The sequence below is a fragment of the Macaca nemestrina genome, chromosome 16 (assembly GCF_043159975.1).
Source record: "Macaca nemestrina isolate mMacNem1 chromosome 16, mMacNem.hap1, whole genome shotgun sequence".
NCBI classification, from domain to species: Eukaryota; Metazoa; Chordata; class Mammalia; order Primates; family Cercopithecidae; genus Macaca; species Macaca nemestrina.
In genome coordinates this window covers 69,053,325-69,077,959 of record NC_092140.1, presented here as the reverse complement: position 1 = coordinate 69,077,959, position 24,635 = coordinate 69,053,325, and the positions used below count along the sequence as shown (strand labels likewise).

At 36.8% G+C, this 24,635-nt stretch overlaps 1 protein-coding gene and 1 long non-coding RNA gene across 5 annotated transcripts in view; one reads left to right on the top strand and one right to left on the bottom strand.

Moving 5' to 3' along the window:
- The window catches only part of LOC105485587 (uncharacterized), a 165,042-nt gene that overhangs the window by 49,910 nt on the left and 90,497 nt on the right, over positions 1-24,635 (bottom strand). The window lies entirely within an intron of this gene.
- The window catches only part of LOC105485588 (protocadherin 17), a 97,523-nt gene continuing 80,435 nt past the window's right edge, over positions 7,548-24,635 (top strand). For 2 of the 4 annotated variants that reach the window (XM_011747940.3, XM_071081270.1), the window contains exon 1: positions 7,548-12,558. In XM_011747940.3, coding sequence (XP_011746242.1) covers positions 9,994-12,558 — 2,565 coding nt within the window. In that variant the 5' untranslated portion in view covers positions 7,548-9,993. The remainder of the gene's footprint in view (positions 12,559-24,635) is intronic. The other 2 variants (XM_011747939.3, XM_011747941.3) reach the window with 2 other exon arrangements.

Below are 24,635 nucleotides of genomic sequence, written 5' to 3'. Positions count from 1 at the left end.
AAATTTCTTCTAATCTGGAGTCCGTGGATCATAAGCAATTTCGTAGCTTGCTTCTTCATAAATAACTTTTTAAAAGTATATAATATTTGAAATATGATGTTTTTATATGCAAATATATTGGAAATATATTTGAAATTCAAATGCACTCAGCAGATTCTTGGAAGGGTGAATGACTTAAAAATCTAGTTACCACTTTTAGAATATTGTTAATTTATATTTGTTGAAAAGACTGAGCCATAAAATAAACTTTTAAATCTTCACCATTTTCATGCCCTTCTCTTACGGCTCTTGCCTGTTCACATCAGAAGTGCCCTTTACCTCTAGCTAGATAGACTTATAACATCCATCTTTCACCAGTCAGAGTGAGAAAGATCTCTACATCTCAATGGATTTGTTGCTGCTAAGCCTGAATAGTAAAGTGAAAAGACCGCACCCTGGACAATCTTTTCATTCTCTCCTGGTTGTGAGATGCACTTGAACCACAATAGTTACAAGCTTCCAATTGTAAATGAAGTTTCTGGTCATAAGCTCAGGAAGCTGTTTTTATAAACAGATTTTTCAATTATTAAAATACGATCATATTGTGAAATGTATTACACAAATTCATCTCACTTTTCTTAAAATTTTAATATTAGCAGATTAAAGCTAATTCCTGAAAATTTTTGAAACTGAGCTACTTCAGTGTTTGTAAACACTGAGTATGCTAGTCAACTATATACAATTCCTACAAGTGTTCATGAAAATATTTGTGTAAATTGAATTTATAGATCACCATCAAATTTATTGAAAAGAGGTTTTGTAGCATTCTTGAATGGATCTTTGTAACAAAGGAGTTTAATTAGCAGTATTCTTTATTGATATACTTTCAGAATATTGTTAATTTATATTTGTGTAAATAGCTGAACAGTACAATACATTTTAAACTAATCTGCTTTTATGACTTTCTTCGAGTCTTATGCCCTGAGTATATGATTTGGAGGGGAAAATGGATCACCCTGACTCATATAATTATTATAACCAATATGTTTCTGAATTTGATCTGTATGTTTCTGAGAAAAGATGGCCAATATTTAAATAAGTACTTGAGAATCTAAATTCCTTTTTTCTAATACTACATTTATGATTATCACATATCAAACATATATTGCAATAAGCATTTTTGGTAAGAAATTAAGACGTCTCACTTATTTACTACCAAAGTTCTACTTAAATCTTTCAATGTTTAATTAAAATATTATATAAATCATTCTATTTCTGTTTTAGTATTGTTGATTTGTAAATGATTATGGCCTTTTTCTGACATATTCTTCTTATCTTTTCTCTTACCACTGGGAAAAAAGTGACACTGACTCAGAAAGCTACAAATACTCTTTAAAAATCTGAGTATACAGATAGATTACATTTCAGTAGCTCCAAAAATCAATTCAGTCATGGTAATTTTCAAGAAGTTTCATTCCAGTGGTTCCTTTTATTTAATATCTAACATCATTTCAAAAACTTCACTCAAGTAAGAACAGAAATTATTTTATCAGATGTATATTTGTTTATGAATATTTTTGGGGAAAAAAAAAAACGAAACAAAGGTGCTTTACCTAAAACAAGAGTGTGCTGTTTTGAGGGTGACAGACAATAGCTGTTTAACAGCCCTTGGTTTTCTACTGAAATGCTCCGAATTTTAAAAGATAAGAGAAAGTAATATGCTTAGCTCGCTGAAAAGAGGAATTTACATAAGCAGAACGTAATTATCCAAGTAAGACCTTGTCGCTGAAACTTGGGAGGGTTAATGATTATGATGATAATTAAAATGCAGGGATTTGTAGAGCACTTATTTGCTTTCTGAAGAGCTCAGCGTACTTCTATATTCTTCTCATTGATCTCTGGGCAAGAGCTATACAATAGGCTGTTTAAATACCTCAGAATTATGGAAAGAAACATATGGCTTGTTATATCCATAAGTTATTGTAAGCTTTTGGTTTTTGCCTCACCTGAAAGGCAGGACCTCCTGTGACACAGCTTTTTGAAACATCATTTTAGGTCATTGTTGCTAAACTGACTCTGAGGAAAGAGTGCCACCTACTGAATCAAATTTCCCGGGTTCCCTCCAAGGGCTGGTCTCCAGCTTTAGAATTGTCCTAACATGCTTAACTATAAGAAATAACGGGATTGCTGCACCATGCATGAAATCATCTTTGTTTCCAGCTTTAACCACTTTATTTTAACAATCCACAGGTTACATCTATAAATTAACTATTTAATTCATAAGCTTTTTATTTGTTTTTCAAAAGTAGTATACAAAGATTAAACAAACCTAATTTTCCTAAGAAGTAAATTTCCCTAATGCCTGAATCTCTCTCTCTATTGTCAAAGTGACCACAAGGGGGAGCTAGCATGTAACTTCTTATGGGGCAGGAGCACTGACGTTGTGTAATGAATTGATCTTACTTCTGGCTGACAAATCAGGAAAGAATGGAAATATGCCACTTGAAACTCACGAAGCTCAAGACAGTTTTTCTCTGAATTACATCTTGCACAATGTAATCTAACTCCCCTTCTTAATATGTACTAGCTAATACATCAGATAGAGTGTAACATGTTTTTTGGTCAGACAATTCTTTTTTATCTAGGGTCAAGTCTATCTATACATACACAATTTATTTTGACCTTACTAAATGACGTCCAGTTTTAAAACTTAAATGTTTTTAAATATTAAAGTCTTAAAATATTTAAAGTCTTAAAATAATTTTAAATATGTCTCAGTACTTCAGAATATATGCCCTGAAATATGTGTCATTATTCAAGAGTCATTGGTTACTAATTTATATTTACTTCTGACTTACAAACTTAAAATTATACATAAAGTACATAAATACAAGTTGTAAATTTAGGTCATTTATTGCAGAAATTACAAATTAATCTCATGCTATATAACTTCCCTGTCTTTGTAGGGTTAATCCTACAAAGTGACTTTGAGTGTTCATTGGCAACGCACTTCCTATACTAGCAAGGAGAACCCATATTAACAGGTACGTAAATCTCATCATATAATTACATATTATAACATAGACATAATGTTGAAGAAAATTAAAATACATTTCCTGATCTAAATATTTTTTCTAATAGCAACATTTCACAATTGTAATAAAAACAGAAAAAGTTCCATATTAAATTTAAAATGCTGTCTGTTTACATAAATATTTTATACTTTTTCTTATTGTGTTGCTCTGTAGGCAAGATTGAGTTTTCACAAAATTTAAAAATAAATAATAATTAAAATTTTAAAAAATTATAAACAAATTATTAATTTTTTTCCAGAATTTTAAAAATTCTTGTTAAATTACATTGCTTTTATACAGTCCATGTTTATCATCAAGGAGAAAGATACGTTTTAGCAATTGTCCTGTTAGTAGTGTGGATTTCTCATTTGTTAAAAGGTTAACCTTTTATTAAAAAGTCAGAAAATGGGCCAGGCACGATGGCTTGCGCCTGTAATCCCAGCACTTTGGGAGGCTGAGGCAGGCGGATCACCTGAGGTCAGGAGTTCGAGATCAGTCTGACCAACATGGAGAAACCCCATCTCTACTAAAAATACAAAATTAGCCAGGCATGGTGGCTGGTGCCTGTAATCCCAGCCTACTGGGGAGGCTAAGGCAGAAGAATCTCTCCAACCTGGGAGGCAGAGGTTGCAGTGAGCTGAGATCTCCCCACTGTGCTCCAGCCTGGGTGACAGAGTGAGACTCCATCTCAAAAAACAAAACAAAACAAGTTATAAAATGGTTGATGGCTGTGTATTAGAGGTGAACGACATATATCTCTAAAAGAGAAGAGCAGCTAGGGGAACTAGCTATGAAGGAACTTCTATCATTAATTTGATAATTTAAATGTGACATGGAAATATTTGATACATATTATATATAAAACAGTTTAGCTATTAAATTTACTTTTGAAAATTTTCCATTAATGAATAAAAATATATGAAACCAGGCAGTGAAATGATGGTAAAAATGATACAGAAAGAGAAAATAATTGTGGAGAGAATGGCTTTTTATTCATATAAACAATGACTGCATTGAAAACATCAGCATCAAAAATGTCTCTTAAGAACTGTATTTTACTGAACTCAAGAACACAGCAAGTAGGACAAGTGGCTGAAGAATGTTAAAACTGATGCTATTATGACTGCATGCATAAACTCTCATAACTACAATTACAACTAATAAATATATATCTTAAGGAGTCTTTCTGAGGCAAAATTAAATAAGTTATATTACATAAAAGTCCATAAATTGTATTTTAACACTATTCTTTAATAATAGTGTTATTAATTCAATTATTGGAATACTATAGCAGTACTAATCATTTTTATCAGTCTATAAAAATGTTTTAATAGTTGTCTTTTTGAAGCTATTTCACCATAACAATCAATTTACCTTTAAAACGCACCTAGATTAGCATATTTTATTAGACATGATATATATATATATATATATATATATATATATATATATATGGCTTTCCAAATACTTTTCTCAATGAGTATGCACACATACATAGCTTGAATAACTGACAGATCTTTAGATGTTTAATGTGTGTGTATTAAAAGATATAATGTCTGTTTAAGGTTAAGACTATCATTTGTAATTATAAATAACAACTATCAATCAGTCTCTTCTTGAGAAATGTGAGACTGAAGGTATCTTTAGTTATTTATACACAATATACAATCTTCTAGATTCCTCAGTTTGGGGTTCTATGTCTATAGCCTTCTATGGGGTTAAAAAAATATTTCTGAAAGATTTAGCAGTATCTCTATCTCTTTACTATCTCTTTACTATCTCTTTTTACTATCTCTTTTTACTATCTCTCTTTTTAAAATTAAGTTTAATACTTTAAACACAGTGAAGAATACATTCCTCAATAACTATATTGTAAACAAAAAAAACTATTTGGGGGAAAAATACAAGTCTTAAGAGATGGTTAAAAATTAAGAGTGGTTATTGTGGTTAAAGGAAAGCCAAACCATTGGAAATGAGATATCAGTTAATTTCCCGCCCTTTGACCATAAATTAGGTATGGGACATAAGGAAAAAACTTAAATGCTTTGGGTATACGTCAGTATTCAGCAATAAAATTGAATTATACAGGTTAAATACAACATAAATATGTGATACATTTCTGTCAGATACCCTTTGGTATTCACCTAAAGCATGGTAGTTCTTTTTTATATACACGAGGGGGCGATGTGACATAATTACTCTGGAGGGGTCATAAGCAAATTTATGAGGATGTATTTTCATATCACTGGGTCTCTTGGACGCTGCATTTCTAACAACTCACGGTTGCCCGCCAGCACATCTCATTAAGGCTAATTGATAAATCATAATACCCTTTCCTTGGAATTTTTCCCATTCTCTTGTTTTTGCTTTGTGGCAAACAAACCTCAAGGATATTTTATTACTTTCTTTGAATTAGTGTGTAATGCAAAAAAGACATAGATTTGCTGTATTTAAAAATTAATGATTAATAAATGAATGTGCAGTCACTATTCTTTATTTAAGTTAGCTGCTGTTTTTAAAGCCTTAAAGCCTCTGATTTTCAGTTTCCAAAATACGTGCCTTGGAACAGAGGTATTAACCCTAAAGAGACATAAAACGGGCATTTCCCAAGGCAGCATGGTTAAGTACTCACTCAGGAAAACAATCTAGATCTCTACAAAGCTCTAGCTCTACCATTCAACAGTAGTATATGCGTGACAAACTACCTGTTCAGAAAATACAAAGACACTTTAGGATTTAAAAGTCTGGCTGTAAATAGCTTCTCTTTGAAATTTTAAACTGTTAGAGTCTCTTAAGGGAGTGACGAATTTTGGATACAGATCAGACTGCAAATTCAGACTACAGGTTATCTCATTGAATACTCCAGGAAATAAATAGCTCCTATACCTGAATCTTTAAGTAATTATCCCAAAAACAGTCTTCAGAACTTTCTTGTAATTGGTTTGGATTTGATTTCCTTTGAAGGCTGAATGATTCATGTTACATACTTGTATGTTAGTCATTCACAATTTATAAATGGCAACTTAACTTCAGTATTTATGAATTGCGATCAATACTCTAGCAATCAAAACACTCACCTTTTCTATTTCAATACTTCAATTTTCTTTTTTGTTCTTAACTCTTTCTCAGAACGGCTGGATCACGAGCAAACCAGGCTCCAGTTGCAGATGTTTATGATAATAGGGAAGAAACCGTCTGTGAGATTAGTAAATGAATAAATAGATGAATCAGAAGTCGGTATGTGTATGTGTGTTTGTGTATATTGTATGTGGTGGTGTTGTGGTGTATGTGTGTATATATGTGTGTGTTATGGCTTACAAAACAGGAATCTTAGATATCCTAATGATTGCCTTCATGTTTTATACTTTTGTTTTCATGGAGCTTTGGCAAATGCGGTTATCAATGGCTATTTGATCTTAAGGAGAAACAATCAAATTGCAATGTGACACTTTAATAACAAGAATGGAGGTGAACAAAACACCACAACTAGTGTGTGTGTGTGTGTGTGTGTGTGTGTGTGTGTGTGTGTCGGGGGTAGGGGGTGGGTATCCACTTTACCTTGAACCTGGGCTGAGATGGTTGGGAAGAATGACCAAAAAGGGTAGAACCGAACCCTAAGTAGTAGTCAGCCAGATTTGAGTTTACAAAGCTTGTATTGACAGTGAGCCTTTCTCCTTAAAGGAGAGGCTCTATTCCTCTTAAGAGACATAGCTTCTCTTTCAATGGGCGTCTGCTTTTCTTCTGAAACACTTTCATAATTAAGTGACTTTCCTTGCATGGGTGCCTGGGGACAGCTGATTTTTCTCAGAGGATGAAGGAAGTTACATATTGATTGCTGTTGCTCGCGGCATGTTCGTACCAGTGCGGGCAGAAACGGGCTCACGAGCGCCCTCGAATTCACACACACTCACAGAAATACACATCTCAGCCCGTGGAAACGCGCTCACACACACCCACTTACACGCCTCCGCACCTCATTCACATGCGTCCACGCGGAGTCAAGGCTGCGCTTCCCTTGGCATGGGCGTATGTGCGGCGAGGGCGTGTGTGCGTGCGTGTGTGAGAGTGTGTGTAGAGAAACCCACTAGGCAGACCGCAGCTACCTTATTCTACAAGCATGCTGCGATTCCCGATCACGTGTATGTAGAACCACAAAAAAACTAAATCGCTGTTAAAGTTTTTTTTATAAATTCTCTTTTCCGAAGGAAGGCGGTGGAAGAGCTACTCCCGGTAGTTAAAGGTGCCGGAGACCCGCCGGCGAATCCTGGGGCGCGTCCGCCTCGGCGGAGCGCTGGGCTCAGCCAGCCGGACTGGTTCCCCATCTAACTGATCTAATCAATGACTCCTAAGAGCTGGGGCTCCTGGCCCCGCCCCCTCCATCCTCTTCTCCGCCTCCCATTGGACGCGGGCCGAGAAGGCAGGGCCTTGCTCCTCGCTCGGATTGGCTGGCAGGGAATCAGTATCAATGTTTAAGCGGCGGCGTGAGGTGAATAGAGTCAGTCAGCAAGAGACGCTGGGGAGAGAGCCGGAATCGCAAACCTGGCGGATGCGGCAGCAGCGGAGGGCGGCTGGGGAGACGCTACTCCAACTGTTGAATTGAATTTTCACCTTTCCTTTCGTCCGCTGCTGTGCTTGCGGAGATGGATTTATTTGCTTTGAAATCCGCACATCTTTCTCAGACTGTGGGGTGATCCCGACACCAGACTGAAAGAGACCACCCGTGACAGAAAAGGAGGAATTAAAAAAAAAAAAAAAAAAAAACCCACAACAGACTGCATAATTAACTAGACACACGGATGTTGGACTTTTGTGAATAGAGAAAACTGAGAGGAAAATCTTGAACTATGATGCGAGGCTAAGCTGGGAACAATTACTGGAAAACCGATTTTGTTTTTCCTTTTCCAAGACTCTGAAAAATTTCGGGGTGCCTCTCGCCTAACCAAGAGGAAAGGTTTAAAAAAAATAAACAAAATAAATAAAACCAATACACCTAGCAAAGCAGACGCCTTGTTTTCCAGAACCTCGGACTCCGGCAGAAAGAGGTAGAGTAAAAGTGCTGCTAGATTCAGCTTCACCTTCCTCCCTCCATCCCTTTCTCTTGCATTTTCTTTTCCCCCAAAACATGAATCTGGTTTTTCTTTCTATAGACTGAGTCAGAAAAAGCGTTAGAAGAAGCTGCAACTAATGTCTGTGAAGGGAGGACCGTGAGTCGAGAGTGAATACGATTCGTTCCGCTGCTTCTGACTCATCCGGCAGATCGGAACACCTGCATTTCTGGATGTGTCATTCCCGTATGTCGAGGCGCCTCCAGAACCCGAAATAATGTATAGACAGACCTGTGTCTAACAACCCCTCAGAGGGACCTCCCCGGGGTAGGCGCCCCTGGCTGGACCGCCGCGGCCGCAGCTCTGCACCCCCTGCCCTCCCTGAGTCGCCCAGAAAGACTGAGAGCGAGACTGCAGAATGCATCACGCCAAACCTTGATGTGTTGCTTTCATCCAGCCCACTCCTCCTACTATAAGAGAAAATTGAAGGGGGAAAAAAAAACCCGTACTTTATTTGCTTCAAATATTCATCACTTTTATTCCTCGCCAAGGTTTTCTTTTCTAGATGAAGAGGACTGGGAGGCAGGGCTATTGGAAGGAGATGCTGAATAGAAAGAAAAGAGAGGCACTTGACAGCCCAGCCCTGTGAATGCAGAGACTGTTTCCCTTCTAGCGAGAGACAGGGAGAGTGTGTGTGCGAGGACTGGGAGGGAGGCTCCCCTTTCCTTTTTATTCGGCCTCCCCCTCCCCCTTTGAATCTGCACGTCCAACCATGAGTTGCCTGTTGATTTCCCTTCGCCTGGGAAGAAAAGCAAACTGGAATTAAACTGCTTGGAGAGAAGTCTTTGCTCGCGGGGAGAGGATGGGATGGTAGCGGAGGCTACTGGCTTGGCGTAGAGAAATTAGAGAGTGTGTTCTACGAACAGAGGAGAAGATTTATCTCTCTATTTCCCCCCTCCCAATAGACACACACAGCAATTGCTGATCAGGCTGTGGCTTTCTTGATTTCGGGGGAGAGCCTTTTCCGAGGAAGAGAGGGAGGAGCCTGGTGGGGAGAGGAAACTACAAATCGGGACACTAGTTCTTTACGCTGCATTTCCTCCCCTCCCTTTGGCTGCTCGGAAAGGAGAGAGAGGAAAAAAAAATTACGCTTGGCTGGGAGATGCAGTCCGCCGCCGCCGCTGCCTTAGCCAGCAATGCAAGATTAGATCTCTAAATGCAGCAAAACACTGCCTGAAAACAGACCAGCCCGCGCAGCAAGCAGGCATTCCACGGTGCGCTGGGGAAGCTTCAAAATATATCTGTGACTCTGTCTTCGTTGCTCTTCATCCCTATCAATTTCATCAAGGGAAGCGAGCAGCAAGTAAGAATTTCACTTTCGGATCTGCCTAGAGACACACCTCCCTGCTCCCACCCCCACTCGATGTGAAGAGTATTCCGGAGGCTCCGGGCGGGAGTAGATTTGCAGCACCCTAGCGGGAGCGAGGAAAACCTACTGATTCTTTAGCTCATTATCATCTCTCCCAGACGAGATTTCCTTCTTATCGCCTGCCTCATCGCTCAAGTTTGAGCCTCCCGAAGTCCAGGCGGGAGAGACGAAACCCCTGGCTCGCCCCCAGCCGCAGGAAGGCGCCGCCTTGCTCCAAGCCCCTGCAGCTCTGCTGCACCGCAGCTTCTCACCCAGTGCGGATGCTGTAGATCAACAGGTTCAGGGAACTTGAGCGGAATAAGGAGAGACCACCGGGTGCCGCAGCTCGGGTGCAGAGGGAAAAAAGGACCCATAGACTTGTGGCTCGCGTCGCGCGCGCACGCTGCGCCAGGGCCCCAGGCTGGCGCGCACTGCCTCGCTGGCCCCTCCAGTCCGGCTGTTCCTGCCCCCACCTTACCGGTCTGGGATGTACCTTTCCATCTGTTGCTGCTTTCTTCTATGGGCCCCTGCCCTCACTCTCAAGAACCTCAACTACTCCGTGCCGGAGGAGCAAGGGGCCGGCACGGTGATCGGGAACATCGGCAGGGATGCTCGACTGCAGTCTGGGCTTCCGCCGGCAGAGCGCGGCGGCGGAGGGCGCAGCAAGTCGGGTAGCTACCGGGTGCTGGAGAACTCGGCACCGCACCTGCTGGACGTGGACGCAGACAGCGGGCTCCTCTACACCAAGCAGCGCATCGACCGCGAGTCCCTGTGCCGCCACAATGCCAAGTGCCAGCTGTCCCTCGAGGTGTTCGCTAACGACAAGGAGATCTGCATGATCAAGGTAGAGATCCAGGACATCAACGACAACGCGCCCTCCTTCTCCTCGGACCAGATCGAAATGGACATCTCGGAGAACGCTGCTCCAGGCACCCGTTTCCCCCTCACCAGCGCACATGACCCTGACGCCGGCGAAAATGGGCTCCGCACCTACCTGCTTACGCGCGATGACCACGGCCTCTTTGGACTGGACGTTAAGTCCCGCGGCGACGGCACCAAGTTCCCAGAGCTGGTCATCCAGAAGGCTCTGGACCGAGAGCAACAGACTCACCATACGCTCGTGCTGACTGCTCTGGACGGTGGCGAGCCTCCACGTTCCGCCACCATACAGATTAACGTGAAGGTGATTGACTCCAACGACAACAGCCCGGTCTTCGAGGCGCCATCCTACTTGGTGGAACTGCCCGAGAACGCTCCGCTGGGCACCGTAGTCATCGATCTGAACGCCACAGACGCGGATGAGGGTCCAAATGGCGAAGTGCTCTACTCTTTCAGCAGCTACGTGCCCGACCGCGTGCGGGAGCTCTTCTCCATCGACCCCAAGACCGGCCTAATCCGTGTGAAGGGCAACCTGGACTATGAGGAAAACGGGATGCTGGAGATTGACGTGCAGGCCCGAGACATGGGGCCTAACCCTATCCCAGCCCACTGCAAAGTCACGGTCAAGCTCATCGACCGCAACGACAACGCGCCGTCCATCGGTTTCGTCTCCGTGCGCCAGGGGGCGCTGAGCGAGGCCGCCCCTCCCGGCACCGTCATCGCCCTGGTGCGGGTCACTGACCGGGACTCCGGCAAGAACGGGCAGCTGCAGTGTCGTGTCCTGGGCGGAGGAGGGACGGGCGGCGGCGGGGGCCTGGGCGGGCCCGGGGGTTCTGTCCCCTTCAAGCTCGAGGAGAACTACGACAACTTCTACACGGTGGTGACTGACCGCCCGCTGGACCGCGAGACACAAGACGAGTACAACGTGACCATCGTGGCGCGGGACGGGGGCTCTCCTCCCCTCAACTCCACCAAGTCGTTCGCGGTCAAGATTCTAGACGAGAACGACAACCCGCCTCGGTTCACCAAAGGACTCTACGTGCTTCAGGTGCATGAAAACAACATCCCGGGAGAGTACCTGGGCTCTGTGCTAGCCCAGGACCCCGATCTGGGCCAGAATGGCACCGTATCCTACTCTATCCTGCCCTCGCACATCGGCGACGTGTCTATCTACACCTATGTGTCTGTGAATCCCACAAACGGGGCCATCTACGCCCTGCGCTCCTTCAACTTCGAGCAGACCAAGGCTTTTGAGTTCAAGGTGCTTGCTAAGGACTCCGGGGCGCCCGCGCACTTGGAGAGCAACGCCACGGTGAGGGTGACAGTGCTAGACGTGAATGACAACGCGCCAGTGATCGTGCTCCCCACGCTGCAGAACGACACCGCGGAGCTGCAGGTGCCGCGCAACGCTGGCCTGGGCTATCTAGTGAGCACCGTGCGCGCCCTAGACAGCGACTTCGGTGAGAGCGGGCGCCTCACCTACGAGATCGTGGACGGCAACGACGACCACCTGTTTGAGATTGACCCGTCCAGCGGCGAGATCCGCACGCTGCACCCCTTCTGGGAGGACGTGACGCCTGTGGTGGAGCTGGTGGTGAAGGTGACCGATCACGGCAAGCCCACCCTGTCTGCAGTGGCCAAGCTCATCATCCGCTCGGTGAGCGGATCTCTTCCCGAGGGGGTGCCACGGGTGAATGGCGAGCAGCACCACTGGGACATGTCGCTGCCGCTCATCGTGACTCTGAGCACTATCTCCATCATCCTCCTAGCGGCCATGATCACCATCGCCGTCAAGTGCAAGCGCGAGAACAAGGAGATCCGCACTTACAACTGCCGCATCGCGGAGTACAGCCACCCGCAGCTGGGCGGGGGCAAGGGCAAGAAGAAGAAGATCAACAAAAACGATATCATGCTGGTGCAGAGTGAAGTGGAGGAGAGGAACGCCATGAACGTCATGAACGTGGTGAGCAGCCCCTCCCTGGCCACCTCCCCCATGTACTTCGACTACCAGACCCGCCTGCCCCTCAGCTCGCCCCGGTCGGAGGTGATGTATCTCAAACCGGCCTCCAACAACCTGACTGTCCCTCAGGGGCACGCAGGCTGCCACACCAGCTTCACCGGACAAGGGAATAATGCAAGCGAGACCCCTGCCACTCGGATGTCCATAATTCAGGTAGGAGACTTTTAGCATAACTGGGAGTTAACTTTTTTTTTTTTTTTTTTTTTTTTTTTTGGAGCTGTCCTGAAACCTTTGGAACAGGGCAAGCCACTCTACCAGCAGCAGTGAGAGGGGAAAAAAAAATAAATGAAAACGGTTTACACTTTTGACACTGTGTATATATCACATTCTACACATAACCCCTCCCATGTAAAGAGTCTAAACTCTGCAAAATGTAAATGTCTTACTCCTATTTCATTTTAAAATTTATTTTTATAGGTATAAAAATGTTAGCAATGTTCAATAATAATAGTAATAATAATAATTATTATTTTACTTATTTTTATTTGTTGGTTTATATTTCTTTTCATAAAAAAGAACTCCCAGAGCGGAAAAAAGTTTTAGTTAATTATCTTGAAAATATTTTAATGCTGTTTTTGTAAATGATGCCAAAAATGAAAGAAACTTATATCCAAATATTAAGAAGTTAACTTCTGTAAGTACAGAATAACAACCAGTCAGAATTTCAGAGTTCATTCAATTTGAGCTAACTTTTCACCCCTTAAAAAGTCAGTTTTATATTTTAAAGATACTTTAAAGAATATGAATCTCACTTACTCTTCATCGTTCCATTATGCTAAAAACTACAGCATAATGCATTAATACAGCTTAAGCTTTTGAAATGTGAGTTATACTCTGAAGCACTTTGAAAAGTTTGAAAACATGCAGACTCTACAAAATGACTAGTAACTATCTATGAAAAGTTTGTATTTGTTTTGTCCTGCGGTTTTCGTGATCTGTTTCTTGGAGTCACTGAGGAATGAAAGGAATATAGCAGAGGACCAGAGGCTCATTTTGTGCTGCTGTAAAAAGGAGGCAAAGTTACACTGAAGGCACTTGATGTGCCAAAATAAATTCAGGGTGCATTTAGTTTGCATAGTGTGTATTTGATATATCTAAGTGATATTTATATATATATATATATATAAGATAGTATGATTCAAAGTTTTATATAATATATAATATATATAATATATAATATATATAATATATATATAATATATATTATATATATATTAGATAGTATGATTCAAAGTTATTGATAATATCACAAAACTAAATGACTGACCCAGACTGGACATAGATTCTAACAGCAGCAGGTGACTATACTATGTCTAGTCATTGTCTTGTTTCTTTCACCCACTATTGAGTTGTGTCACAGAAAAATTTAATTCTTGCTTATTGTAATTGTATGTTGCAACAAATTACTCTGGATGAGCAGTATGTGGAACTCAAAATTGAGCTTAACTGAAAGTGACACCTCGAGAGGAAGATTAGTTTGGGGCAAGTGAAAATAATTTGTTCATAATTTTATGCTTTGAAAAGCAAATAACTTTTGATGACACTTGACTCAATAATGTTTTTATTCTTAAAATGGAGCAGTAAAATTTCATAATCTTATTCTTTCTAACATAATAGGTATACCAAATACTAATATTTAGCAAAATATATTTTTCTGTAATAGTATAATGTCCTTGTAAAACAATCTCACACTTGACACTATTAAATATTAAAATATCAATTATAGTATTTAATCTTACTTCTAATAGTGTTTACTGTACATCAGTAATCATAATTTTTTAAGGTCTATATAAAACTGAAAAAGAAAGTATCCACTTAAAAAATGTGGTTTCTATGAAAGTCTTTCTGTGACTGTGTAAAACTGGTATTTATGACAGTCAATATATATTTAGAAGGAGATGTTAAAACACATATTTACAGATTTGCTACAGTCATTTTATAAATACACATATGTTAAATACCTTTCAATTACAATTTTACCATTGGTAATTACAAAGATGTCACAGAGGGTTAATGCTTAGTCTTCCATTTAAAGTACTGTGAGTTGAATTTTCATTTAGTTTCCAGTAAAAACGAAGGTGGTGCAGAATTTTCAACAAGCCTGATTCCTTGGTTAGTCTAGTGAGAAACAATCTTGGATTGAAATATCCAGTGGTTTTGAGAGATAGTGATACCTGTAGTATATTGCACCATGCTGTTCTTGAAGTTGGTCATTGCTTAAGGAGGAATAAGATAATTATTCCTCTCATTGACAGTAAATCTCAAGTCAAAGCAAATACACACGTGCGCGCGCACACACAGAATGCAAAGGGAAAACTTTTTTTTTTACATTGCCTTTCCTCTAGATTCTTAATTCATGCCATAAAGAAACAAACTATGTTTTTGTTTTAAGTCCTTGAAATGTTTTCACAATAGCTCATTTTCCCATATTGCTTCTGCCCTAGGAATATCCTCAACATGCATTGTTTAAATGATTTTTTTTCTATTCAATTTTTGTAATCCTCTAAAGGATGCTTTGTAAGTTCTTAATATGTTAATTCTCTTTCAAATATATCAGGTTTATCTCAGTATTAATTATGGAGAGCAGAGTAAATTAACTGCAGGAACTGTCTTTTTTTTTTTTTTTTTTTTTTAACTGGAGTGTCACAAACACACTGTGCTAAAGTGACATGCTTAAATTAAAGCATTTAGGTATCCCATAATCTTGTTTCAGGTGCTTTTATTAGTGTGTATATGTAATACAGCTTCCTAAGGAAACACACTATTAATCTCATGTGTATTTCTGAAGGTAGAATTTTAATCCACAGAGTGTACTTGGCCTAACTGCTACTAGGTGTCTGGTTCATCTTTATTTGATAGCATCTGTGTTCTGTTTGGAAGTATAATGTATTCTATTGATGAAATGAAAATAATTTCATAACTGTGTTGAGATACACTGGTACAGTGTGGTGATACGAAATTTAGGAACTTTATGATTTATGAGGCTCACATTATAGCTAAAATTAAGATTTAAGTATCAAAGCATTTTATGTGAGTCAAAGGGCCTAAAATGTTAAGGTTAATGCCTGTAGGTTCTCCTTGGGCATAGGAGTACTTTTACTGAGTATGGATGCTAAGCATTCATATAAGTTGATACAGAAACAGTGGTACTTGTGAGAAGAGATTTGATTTCAGGTGTTTTTCAAGTTCCTCGGAAAAATTAAAGTATAACGTGTTTAAACAATAGATTAGCAACTAAATAACCACAATAGTGTGAATCATAATAAAACACAGTCATAATGAAATATTTAATTCTTTTTAAACATATAAAACTGATTTTGAAGAATAGGAGCACAGGTTTTGTAGTACATAAGGCAAATAGACTGTTACATAAATTTATAAGGGGACTTTTTATAGGAGCAATTTTCATGTGAATTATTTTATGTGTTAATATGAAATCTAAAGTCAAGTAAAGAGATTACTAGTTCTTAAGAATAACTGCTTATCGTGATTTATCAAGAATTAAGTGCTAAGTCTCAGGGTGACTTCTCAACAGGTGTTTTCGACGAAGGCCTTGTTGGAAAGAGAGGAGGAGTCTGGGGACTTGTCACTGATGGGCGACTTCCCAGTTTTGTTTGAACATCTGTGTTTTCACATTTTTTGTAGCACTACTACAAGTCATTTTAATATGCTCCCATAGAAGGAAATATATTGAGCCAGCAGAATAAGATCTACTAAAATAAATTTTGAAAAGGAATACATTCTTACTCAGTGTTTTACAAATCAATTTCAAAAGATTCACATTTGGGTTGACTTTAAAGTCTTTATGCTAGGAAGATAAAATCCTCTTGATAGATGTACATGGCCTTTTCAATAACAGGGAATTAAGCATATGGTAAATACCTAGAGCCAATCCAAATATATAAAAATGATATTGAAGTATAGAGGACTAACGTATCATAATGTAAACAATAAACTCAATGTTGCAGAATAAAAAGGTGAAAGGAGAATCCATCTTTAATAGCAACATTATCCACTGTATGCCTTTATTCCCACTTCACTCTAGTACAAGATCTTCACTACGGGGACTTATTCAGATAAGTTCCCAAAATCATGATCTTCAAAATTTCATACTCTATCCTATTAATGATTTCAGTAACAAATACAAAGTGTGTGAACAATTTATTTTGGCATTTATAATTTTGTAGCTATCTTACTATGATTTTTATTCTAAGACAGCTGTTTAATTAGTATATGTATTAGTTTCCATAAACTATATATACGTTTCTACTTATAGGTATTCTGGTATCTTGAGTAGAAAAGAAATGTCGCTTTCTTACTGTGTGCCTTCTGGATTGTTTAGTTCACTCATCTTTTTTCTTAAATATTTTGAAAAGGTAGAATGAGTAATTCCTACTTGAGAGTACACAATAGTTACATATTTTTTTCTGTTTTATCAGGCATTAAAAGTAGTGTAAATAAAGTAAACAAACTTAATTTAAAATATAATCAGATATTCAGTGTTTAGAGTTTTTTTGGGGGGAGGGAGAAGAGTTTAAAATCCCTAAAAATCCAAAAGTTGTTATCATCATTCTTATTATATTACTTTTATTTTTATATGCATCTATGAAAATTTTAGCTCCAATTTTAATGTGGCATTTCTCTTTTTCCCAATAAATGAAAACACACAGAAAGTATAAAGTTTAACAATATGAGCTAGAAACCAGAGAGTCTTGTTTTCAACATTAACTAATATAACTCTTTGTAAGGTATTAACTTCTTGATTCCATTAACTTTTGGTTTTCGAGAAAATTTTCAAAATGCAAACTAGGTAATATTTTATCATTCGTGTATTGAGATCATAATCCTTCAGTCTTTTGAAAATGTTGGGAGTAAGATAATTTTTAATTTTACTTGAGTTGTATGAGTTCTATAATTTCAATAAATATTACCATATGTAAGTATACGCCAAAAAAATTGGAATCTTAGTCTTGGCATCTTCATGTTATTTAAGGCTGAGTGTAATCATGGAAAGATCGACATAGAAAAGTATGCCCTAAAATTGTTATCTCAACTATTTGAATATACTATTTTAGTCAAGAAAAAATTTACATTACCACCTTTGACTATATTGTTCAATATACAAAACACATACAAAATCACCCAATTTTCCAGAATGTTTTCTCCATAAAGTTGATGCTATAAAGGTTCACATGCATTTATTGCAGTGAAATTTGGCTAGGCTATATTTATAAAAATATACAAATAATTTTTTAGTTACATTAAGTATGTGTATAAATGTATATGTTCATATTTTCAATATAGTGTATGTAAATGCTTGCTCAATCACAAATAGTAGTCCAATTTTATACATTTTAGTTCAAAAGTATTTCTTCTCTAAGGAAGAGCTCAAGCTTTTATTTTTCTTTGAAAATATGTTGAAACTTTATTTTACTGTTTTAAAGTTTCAAACAATTTGAAGTTCCATAAAATAGAGCTAGTGACCCTAGAGGGGGGAACTTAAGAACACGTGGCCTTCAGCGGGCAACAGGTTGAAGCCTATGTAGACGAAGAGAAATAAAACTCTCACCCAAGTTCCTGACTCTTTTGAGAAGATGGCAGCAGAGCTGGAAGCATGTGAGAATGCATGCTGTGAGCCTGATGATGAAACAGCAACAGGAGAAAGAAGCAGCCACTATAACTGGGCCCATTCCAGTTAGGAAGTAAAACTTAACTCCCTAATGCGGAGAAGTCTTGCAATACACTCAATAGTGGGTAAATTCTTACAAATGCGCCCGCTAATTACAGTATTAGTCATTGCACTAGAATGTATTCCCCTCAGTGATACTTCTGTTTAATAAATCCCATAGGGCATTATCTTAAGGTTGTATTTTAGTAAAGCCATTAGGGAAGGATTTTTTTTGTGTATTAAATTCCTTCAATCAATGACTGTATATTAGTTAGAGAATAGCATAAAGTTCCTTTTGCCTATCATTTTGAAGATAATATGACTTCTGCCACCCACTTACAAAACACTTTTAAAGTTCATCAGACCTACACTAACCTATTGTCAACCTACTTTAGTAAAGGAGGCTTTGACAAGATTTTCTTCAATGACACACAGCATTTTACAGTTAGTCATAAGCTTTCACCACTAACTTTGACAATGATATATTGCTATCTTTGGTCTTCTGAAATAAGTTATCTACAATAAAGAAGTCTTTAATGACATCAACATCCCTACTGTGACTAAGCAGAGTCATGCTTCTGCTTCCTTGCTACTGCCGAAATACTAAGATCAATATATTTAAGGTAAAGAAAAAGAAAAAAACACACACAAAAAAACCCATAACTAAATACAGATGAAAAATTGTGGCTCTGTAGGTGGCATCCTTTGCTTGTATGCACCAAGTTCTTCCAGGGATAGACTCTAAAATTGGCTTCAGACAGTCTTTGAGAGAAAAAAAAATATATGTGTATATATATGTATATGTATATGTATATATATATATGACATATTTCTGTTTGTCTGTTCTGGTCCTAGTGACATTCTGATTACCAGTATTTGTAGGCCTTGCCCTGGATCTATTCCAAGCAGTTTTATTGTAGTGAAATGGTTCTTACAATTCATTGAGCATCCAGCATAACTGTGCTGAATATGATTGGCGCGTTTGCATATATTTATTCAAAAAAAATAAGGCAGTTAAACAGCATAATTATGGGAAAACGAATCATAACAATAAAAGACCATTTAAGTTAACAAGCTTTGTGATCAAAGGATAAATACAGGTTGGATAAATGACACTTTAGATGTAAGTAATCTACATAAATAGACTTTGGTCTGATTAGAGGAGTGGAATATATTAAAATAACTTAATGGTATTAGAAATTCATTTATTTCAGTTATCTTGAAATGTTTAACGATCTGTATTATCTTATTTTCTTTATGTTTCTATTTAATACAATAGTGATACACCACATTTAAGTGGTATGAAAAATGCCAAGGTAAAGATAAATATAATTTTGTAAACTTCTATTTGGTTCTAAAATATACACAGTCTGAATAATATTTAATACTTTTTAAACTTTTAATGTTTTTGATTGATTTTTAATTAGTGGAACACATTAAAGGGACTATTTAAAGGAGCATTTCTTGTTTACTCTATCAGCTAAAAGCAGCCTTTGTAGAGTTTGAAAGCTAGAGCATGAAAATCAATTTGAAATTTCAAAGCTATACATTCATAATTGTTTTGTAGATATATACTCTTTAAAAAAAATGGTTACATATTTGTAAATTATATTGATACATAGACAATGACTTGATATTCTGAAAGATTCTGATGCTATTTTGATAGCATCTATGCTTTACAATTACAGATTTAACTTACAACTTCCCTAAACAAGTAATTTCTCTGCAACAACTATGGTGCTTTAAATATATTTTATTCAGCTGTCTTTGACAATAACTTAAAAATATAATTTAAGCACTGAGTCATGAATTGTTATATTTCATTATCTAGGATTTCCACCTAAATACTTAATAGTTATTGCTAAACAATGATTTGGTTTTTTGTGTGCCTAAAATTTTCATGGTCTCCAATTCAGAAGAAAAGCTCAAATTAAAATATATACATGAGATAATTAGGTCATATTCGAAATTCCAATAATTTGCTTTTATCAAATGAAAATGCAACAGGTATTTATTGTAGGTAGAAATGGTTATGGGGGTCAAAATAGCTTTCTTATTGTTATAATACAATTTCAGACGATCCATGTCCCATATAAATTCTTAAATTTGAATTTGCAGTACAAACATGTGCATCAGTTTTGAACATCTAAAAGTAGTTTTCACCCTTAATCTACAACATTCTTTAAAAAATCATAGTCCCCAATACAAATACCTTTGATAAAGGTAGTTCATTTTATTTTTCACACAACATATTTTAACAGCATATACTGAGATTATTTTAACTGAGTACTCGATATATTTTTGCTGTTTTTTCACAGCGACAGAGAAATTGCATATGCATTACTGAATTTATAAAGCAATTCACCTTTGATTATCATGAAAAGAATTAGCTACCCACATGTGACTGTGTGAAATTTTTACTGATGTCCTTATTTTATCAGTAGATGAAATGAAGACATTAGAATGTTTGAGAAATAATATGCTTAAAATTTTAGCAAAGTATAATAAGAAAAAAGTTATAATTTTAGTATTTTGGAAAAGGGAATTAGTTTAAAAGAAAATATTTTTCAGTTTAAACTTGAATAAGTGCTTAATGATACATTTTATATAAATTCTTCATCATAAAATCTTCCTAAACAATGTTTAAAATAGCTGCTTCAATTTCCATAGTTCTGTCAGCAAAACAAAAGTGAAACAGAATATCATCTAAATATTGGTGAATTCTATTATAATAGTGTCTTCTTGAGTCCCAGAATTCATGCCTTCTATTTTGCTTTTACAGTTTTGCATCTATTTTTAAATACTATATCCCAAGTCCTTTTACTGAATTAAGAATGTGAATAAGAGCAGTTATAAGTCATACAAAAAAGATAAATCAATAGTCCCTTGTTATTATCAATTTCATTGTGGTAGAATTAAAGATTCCATACAAACTTACCTTCCCATAGTTTCACGGCAAGACACTTGATTGTTTTAATTACTATTTGAAACTTTGTGTGGCCTTGTGTTAATGATTTTTTTTTTTTTTTTTTTTTTTTTTGTGCTAAGCCAATGCCTTGCCTCATATTGTAACCTTGGTTGATTAAATCAGAAATTCCTGATTTAAAGAAGTAAGTTTATAGATATACTTTGACTGTTAATTGGCATGATATGCATAGAATGCATTTATCATTTTAGAAAACAATACAAACATTTTGGTGCTGTGTCATGAACCAAAGTATAGAGTAAGATGCAGGATTATTGAAAGCAGATATATCAGAAAAACAGTAACTATTTTAATAGCAATGCATACCTTGAAAAAATATTCATAACCTTCCACTTTTTGGTGTTGGCAGATGCACGGGTAGTAATTATTAGCTAAGTTTCCAGGTTCTGACCTTCTTAGAAAAGCTGCTATTTATCCCTAGATTGTAATAAGGATGGAAATAAGAGAACCATCCTATTAAACAAATCCCACTCACAGGACATTTTAAGGATCCTTGGCAGAAGTCTATTTTATGGTGTGGCTCTGATATCAGATGTGCCAATACCAACAAATGAAGCACTATGCCTGAGTGGAGAGAAACTAGAAAAGACAAAGAATACATTTATAGAGACTTTTTTTCTCCTTCTGATTTTGAGCAATAGACTTTCCACGATTTTTTATAATCAAGACAATTACATAGTAATTTGGGTTAGAATGCATGCCCAGTTCCCCATCTCAAAACCCAATTTGTTACCACCTGTGGCTATTTCTATTAAAAAAAAGAAACATAATTACTATGAGTCTCAGCAGTCTTAGAGTAAATTTTTGCAATTACAATACCTCCCTTGGGCAGATGTGTGAAAATGGCAGATTAATTCCTGCCAGGATCTTTCTGTTCCTTGTGCATTTTTAGGTTTGGTGTTGCCTGCTTATTAGAGTGCCTGTTTTGCTCTGGTTAAAGGTCATGTCAGTGTTTCCATAGTAAATCTCTAGAAATAAAGTTCCACAAATCAGCCATTAAATTTTGCCTTAGGTGAAAAGTTGACATGTAATGTCTCAGGAAAGGAGTAGATAATATTTTCTATCACTCTCCTCGGTTGCCTGGTTAAGTTTGAAGTAAAACGGAATAAGACCATTTGGCAACGTTGAGAAAGCAGGACTTAGCCTAGGAGATAATAAGAAAAGTGTGATAAAATAATATCGAATCCAGTAGAAGCCATGGAAGTGATCCCAAAGCTACCTGATGCCTAGGGATTTTAAAGTGCAATAAAAAATATATTAATACTGGATGGATAACAGGAAATTTAACACCCAACTCATTTCCATTCATTTCTTCTTGTAGTTGTTGTGTGTACTCTTTTCTTAATAAAGATCTAACTGATCTACACACAAAACAATGAATGATACTAAGTCTGTAAAATGTTAAACCTCTGAATCAGGATTTTAACTCTCTATGAGTAAGATTAAGTTATTTTTTTCTCAAAGCAGTCTAGATAGTAGAATACTTGAAACCAGGAGCCACATCCATCTTGATTGTCACTGTAGTTGAGATAATATAGCAGTTTCTGATACGTAGTACACACTTTTAAAAATATGAATTTTTTGTGAAGAAAATGAGACTTCTACAGTTAAGTCATTTTCGACAATCACCCATCAGATATATGCTGTAATGTGGATTTAAATCTAGATGTGACTAGGGCTAAAGTCTAAGATATTAATACAAATATGCTAAAATATTGATCTGCTGGTAAATAATTTATTTGAATGTGGCATATTTTGATATTTTTTAAATTTATAGTTACCACTTTTGTAATTATTACTGTAAAAATTTGTTTATAATTTTATTAATAATATTACAACTTCATGGAGAAAGGTGATCAAGTTTCACAATTATGAGCATCAAACTCTCACAGTATTTGTTTATATTATATATCATGATATATGATATATAATATAATATATACACACATTATATATACATCATTATATTATATATCATGATATATGATATATGATATATAATATATACACACAACACACTTATATACAACAAACACACTTATATAAATGGTATATCAAGAGGAAATTGTGTTGTTTGTTGCATGTCTTTCTATCTTTTCTCCCACTTCTTGGTCTGATTTATATGGTATTAGAGTGATGCACTTCTGATATTAGGTCTATTTTTTAAGACTTTAAGGATTACCCAACCCCAGGAAGTTTTTAAGAAACTAATACGATCATTTAGTCTATATATTAATTAATTTTTAAGCTGGTTTTATTTGTGGAAATGCTCCATAAAGTATAAATATTTATTTTCTGTATGATAATTTTAGTAAAATGATATTATGTCTAAACCATAAACAGTTATTTGGGGATTACATTTAATTTTATTTTTTGATATATAATTTTACTATTTCATCACTTGGGCACAGATCATCTACCATGTGATAATCAGAAAATAAAATTATAGTTGGAAATTGTTGATTGTATGTAATAAGCCAACTTACAATATTTTTCTCAAAATTTCAGAATCTGTCATATGTATGTGGTAATGAATTTTTAATGCAAATATTGAGTAAATGCAAGCTAAGCCTTCATATAAACAGTATGTTGTCCATTTCAGTATTGTTATTAAAAAGACATCCACGACGTTCAGAGCTGTTTAATCTATAATTATTAATTCAATGAATAAATCATGAAATAATTATAAAAGCTCTTAATTGAAATGGTTTACTGGTTTTTCATTTTTTTATTTCTGCAAATTTATGGGGTACATATGAAGTTGTATTATTTAGTACTTGTAAGCTATACTGAGAGTTAGTTACTGTTTGTCTGAATTTTACATTTTAAAATTCATATTAGACCATAAGGAGGTTTTATAGAATAAAGATTTTAGGCAGAATGAGTTTTCAAACATATTAAAAATTCAATTATCCCCATTAGTCAGAGTAGCTGAAATAAAAAGTGAAGGAAAAATAGAAGGAAGCATAGAAATGTAATTTTAAAATGTTTAGAATTCATTTTCAACCTTCGTAGATGAGAGAATTTTTCCGAAAGATTAAACTAACAGTATTAAATATCATATAAGATTATCCCACAAATAAGAAGTTCTCAAAGCAGAATTTATATCCACATTTGTCTAAGCATTATATTAAGAGTTCAAGTCCATCTGTTAGTTCTCCCTGAAATATTTGGCATTTTTGAAAATAAGGCACATCAGCAACCAGTGCTACTCAATCCTGATGGAGGGGGATATCAAAATAAGTCTTGGTTACATGTTACTACAAGAAACCCTGTGTGTCAGGAACAGGTTTTCTCTTAGACACTATCAACCAGAAACTTCCCCTGTAATATTCCATAATCTGTTTGCATTTTACTGTTTCTGTGAATTTTTCTTAAACTATCATACGTTCATATAGGCTTTCTTTTAAAATATGCAACTTGGACATCTACTGGCAATGCAACTTCCAAATAATGTTGGTAAAAATCTGAACGTTTCATAAATACACCAGTTGGCAAGCAGTTTTTAGTCTTCATATCAAACCTTATAATCTAAAAACATATGTCATGTGTTTAAAAGACTTTGAAAAGTCACTT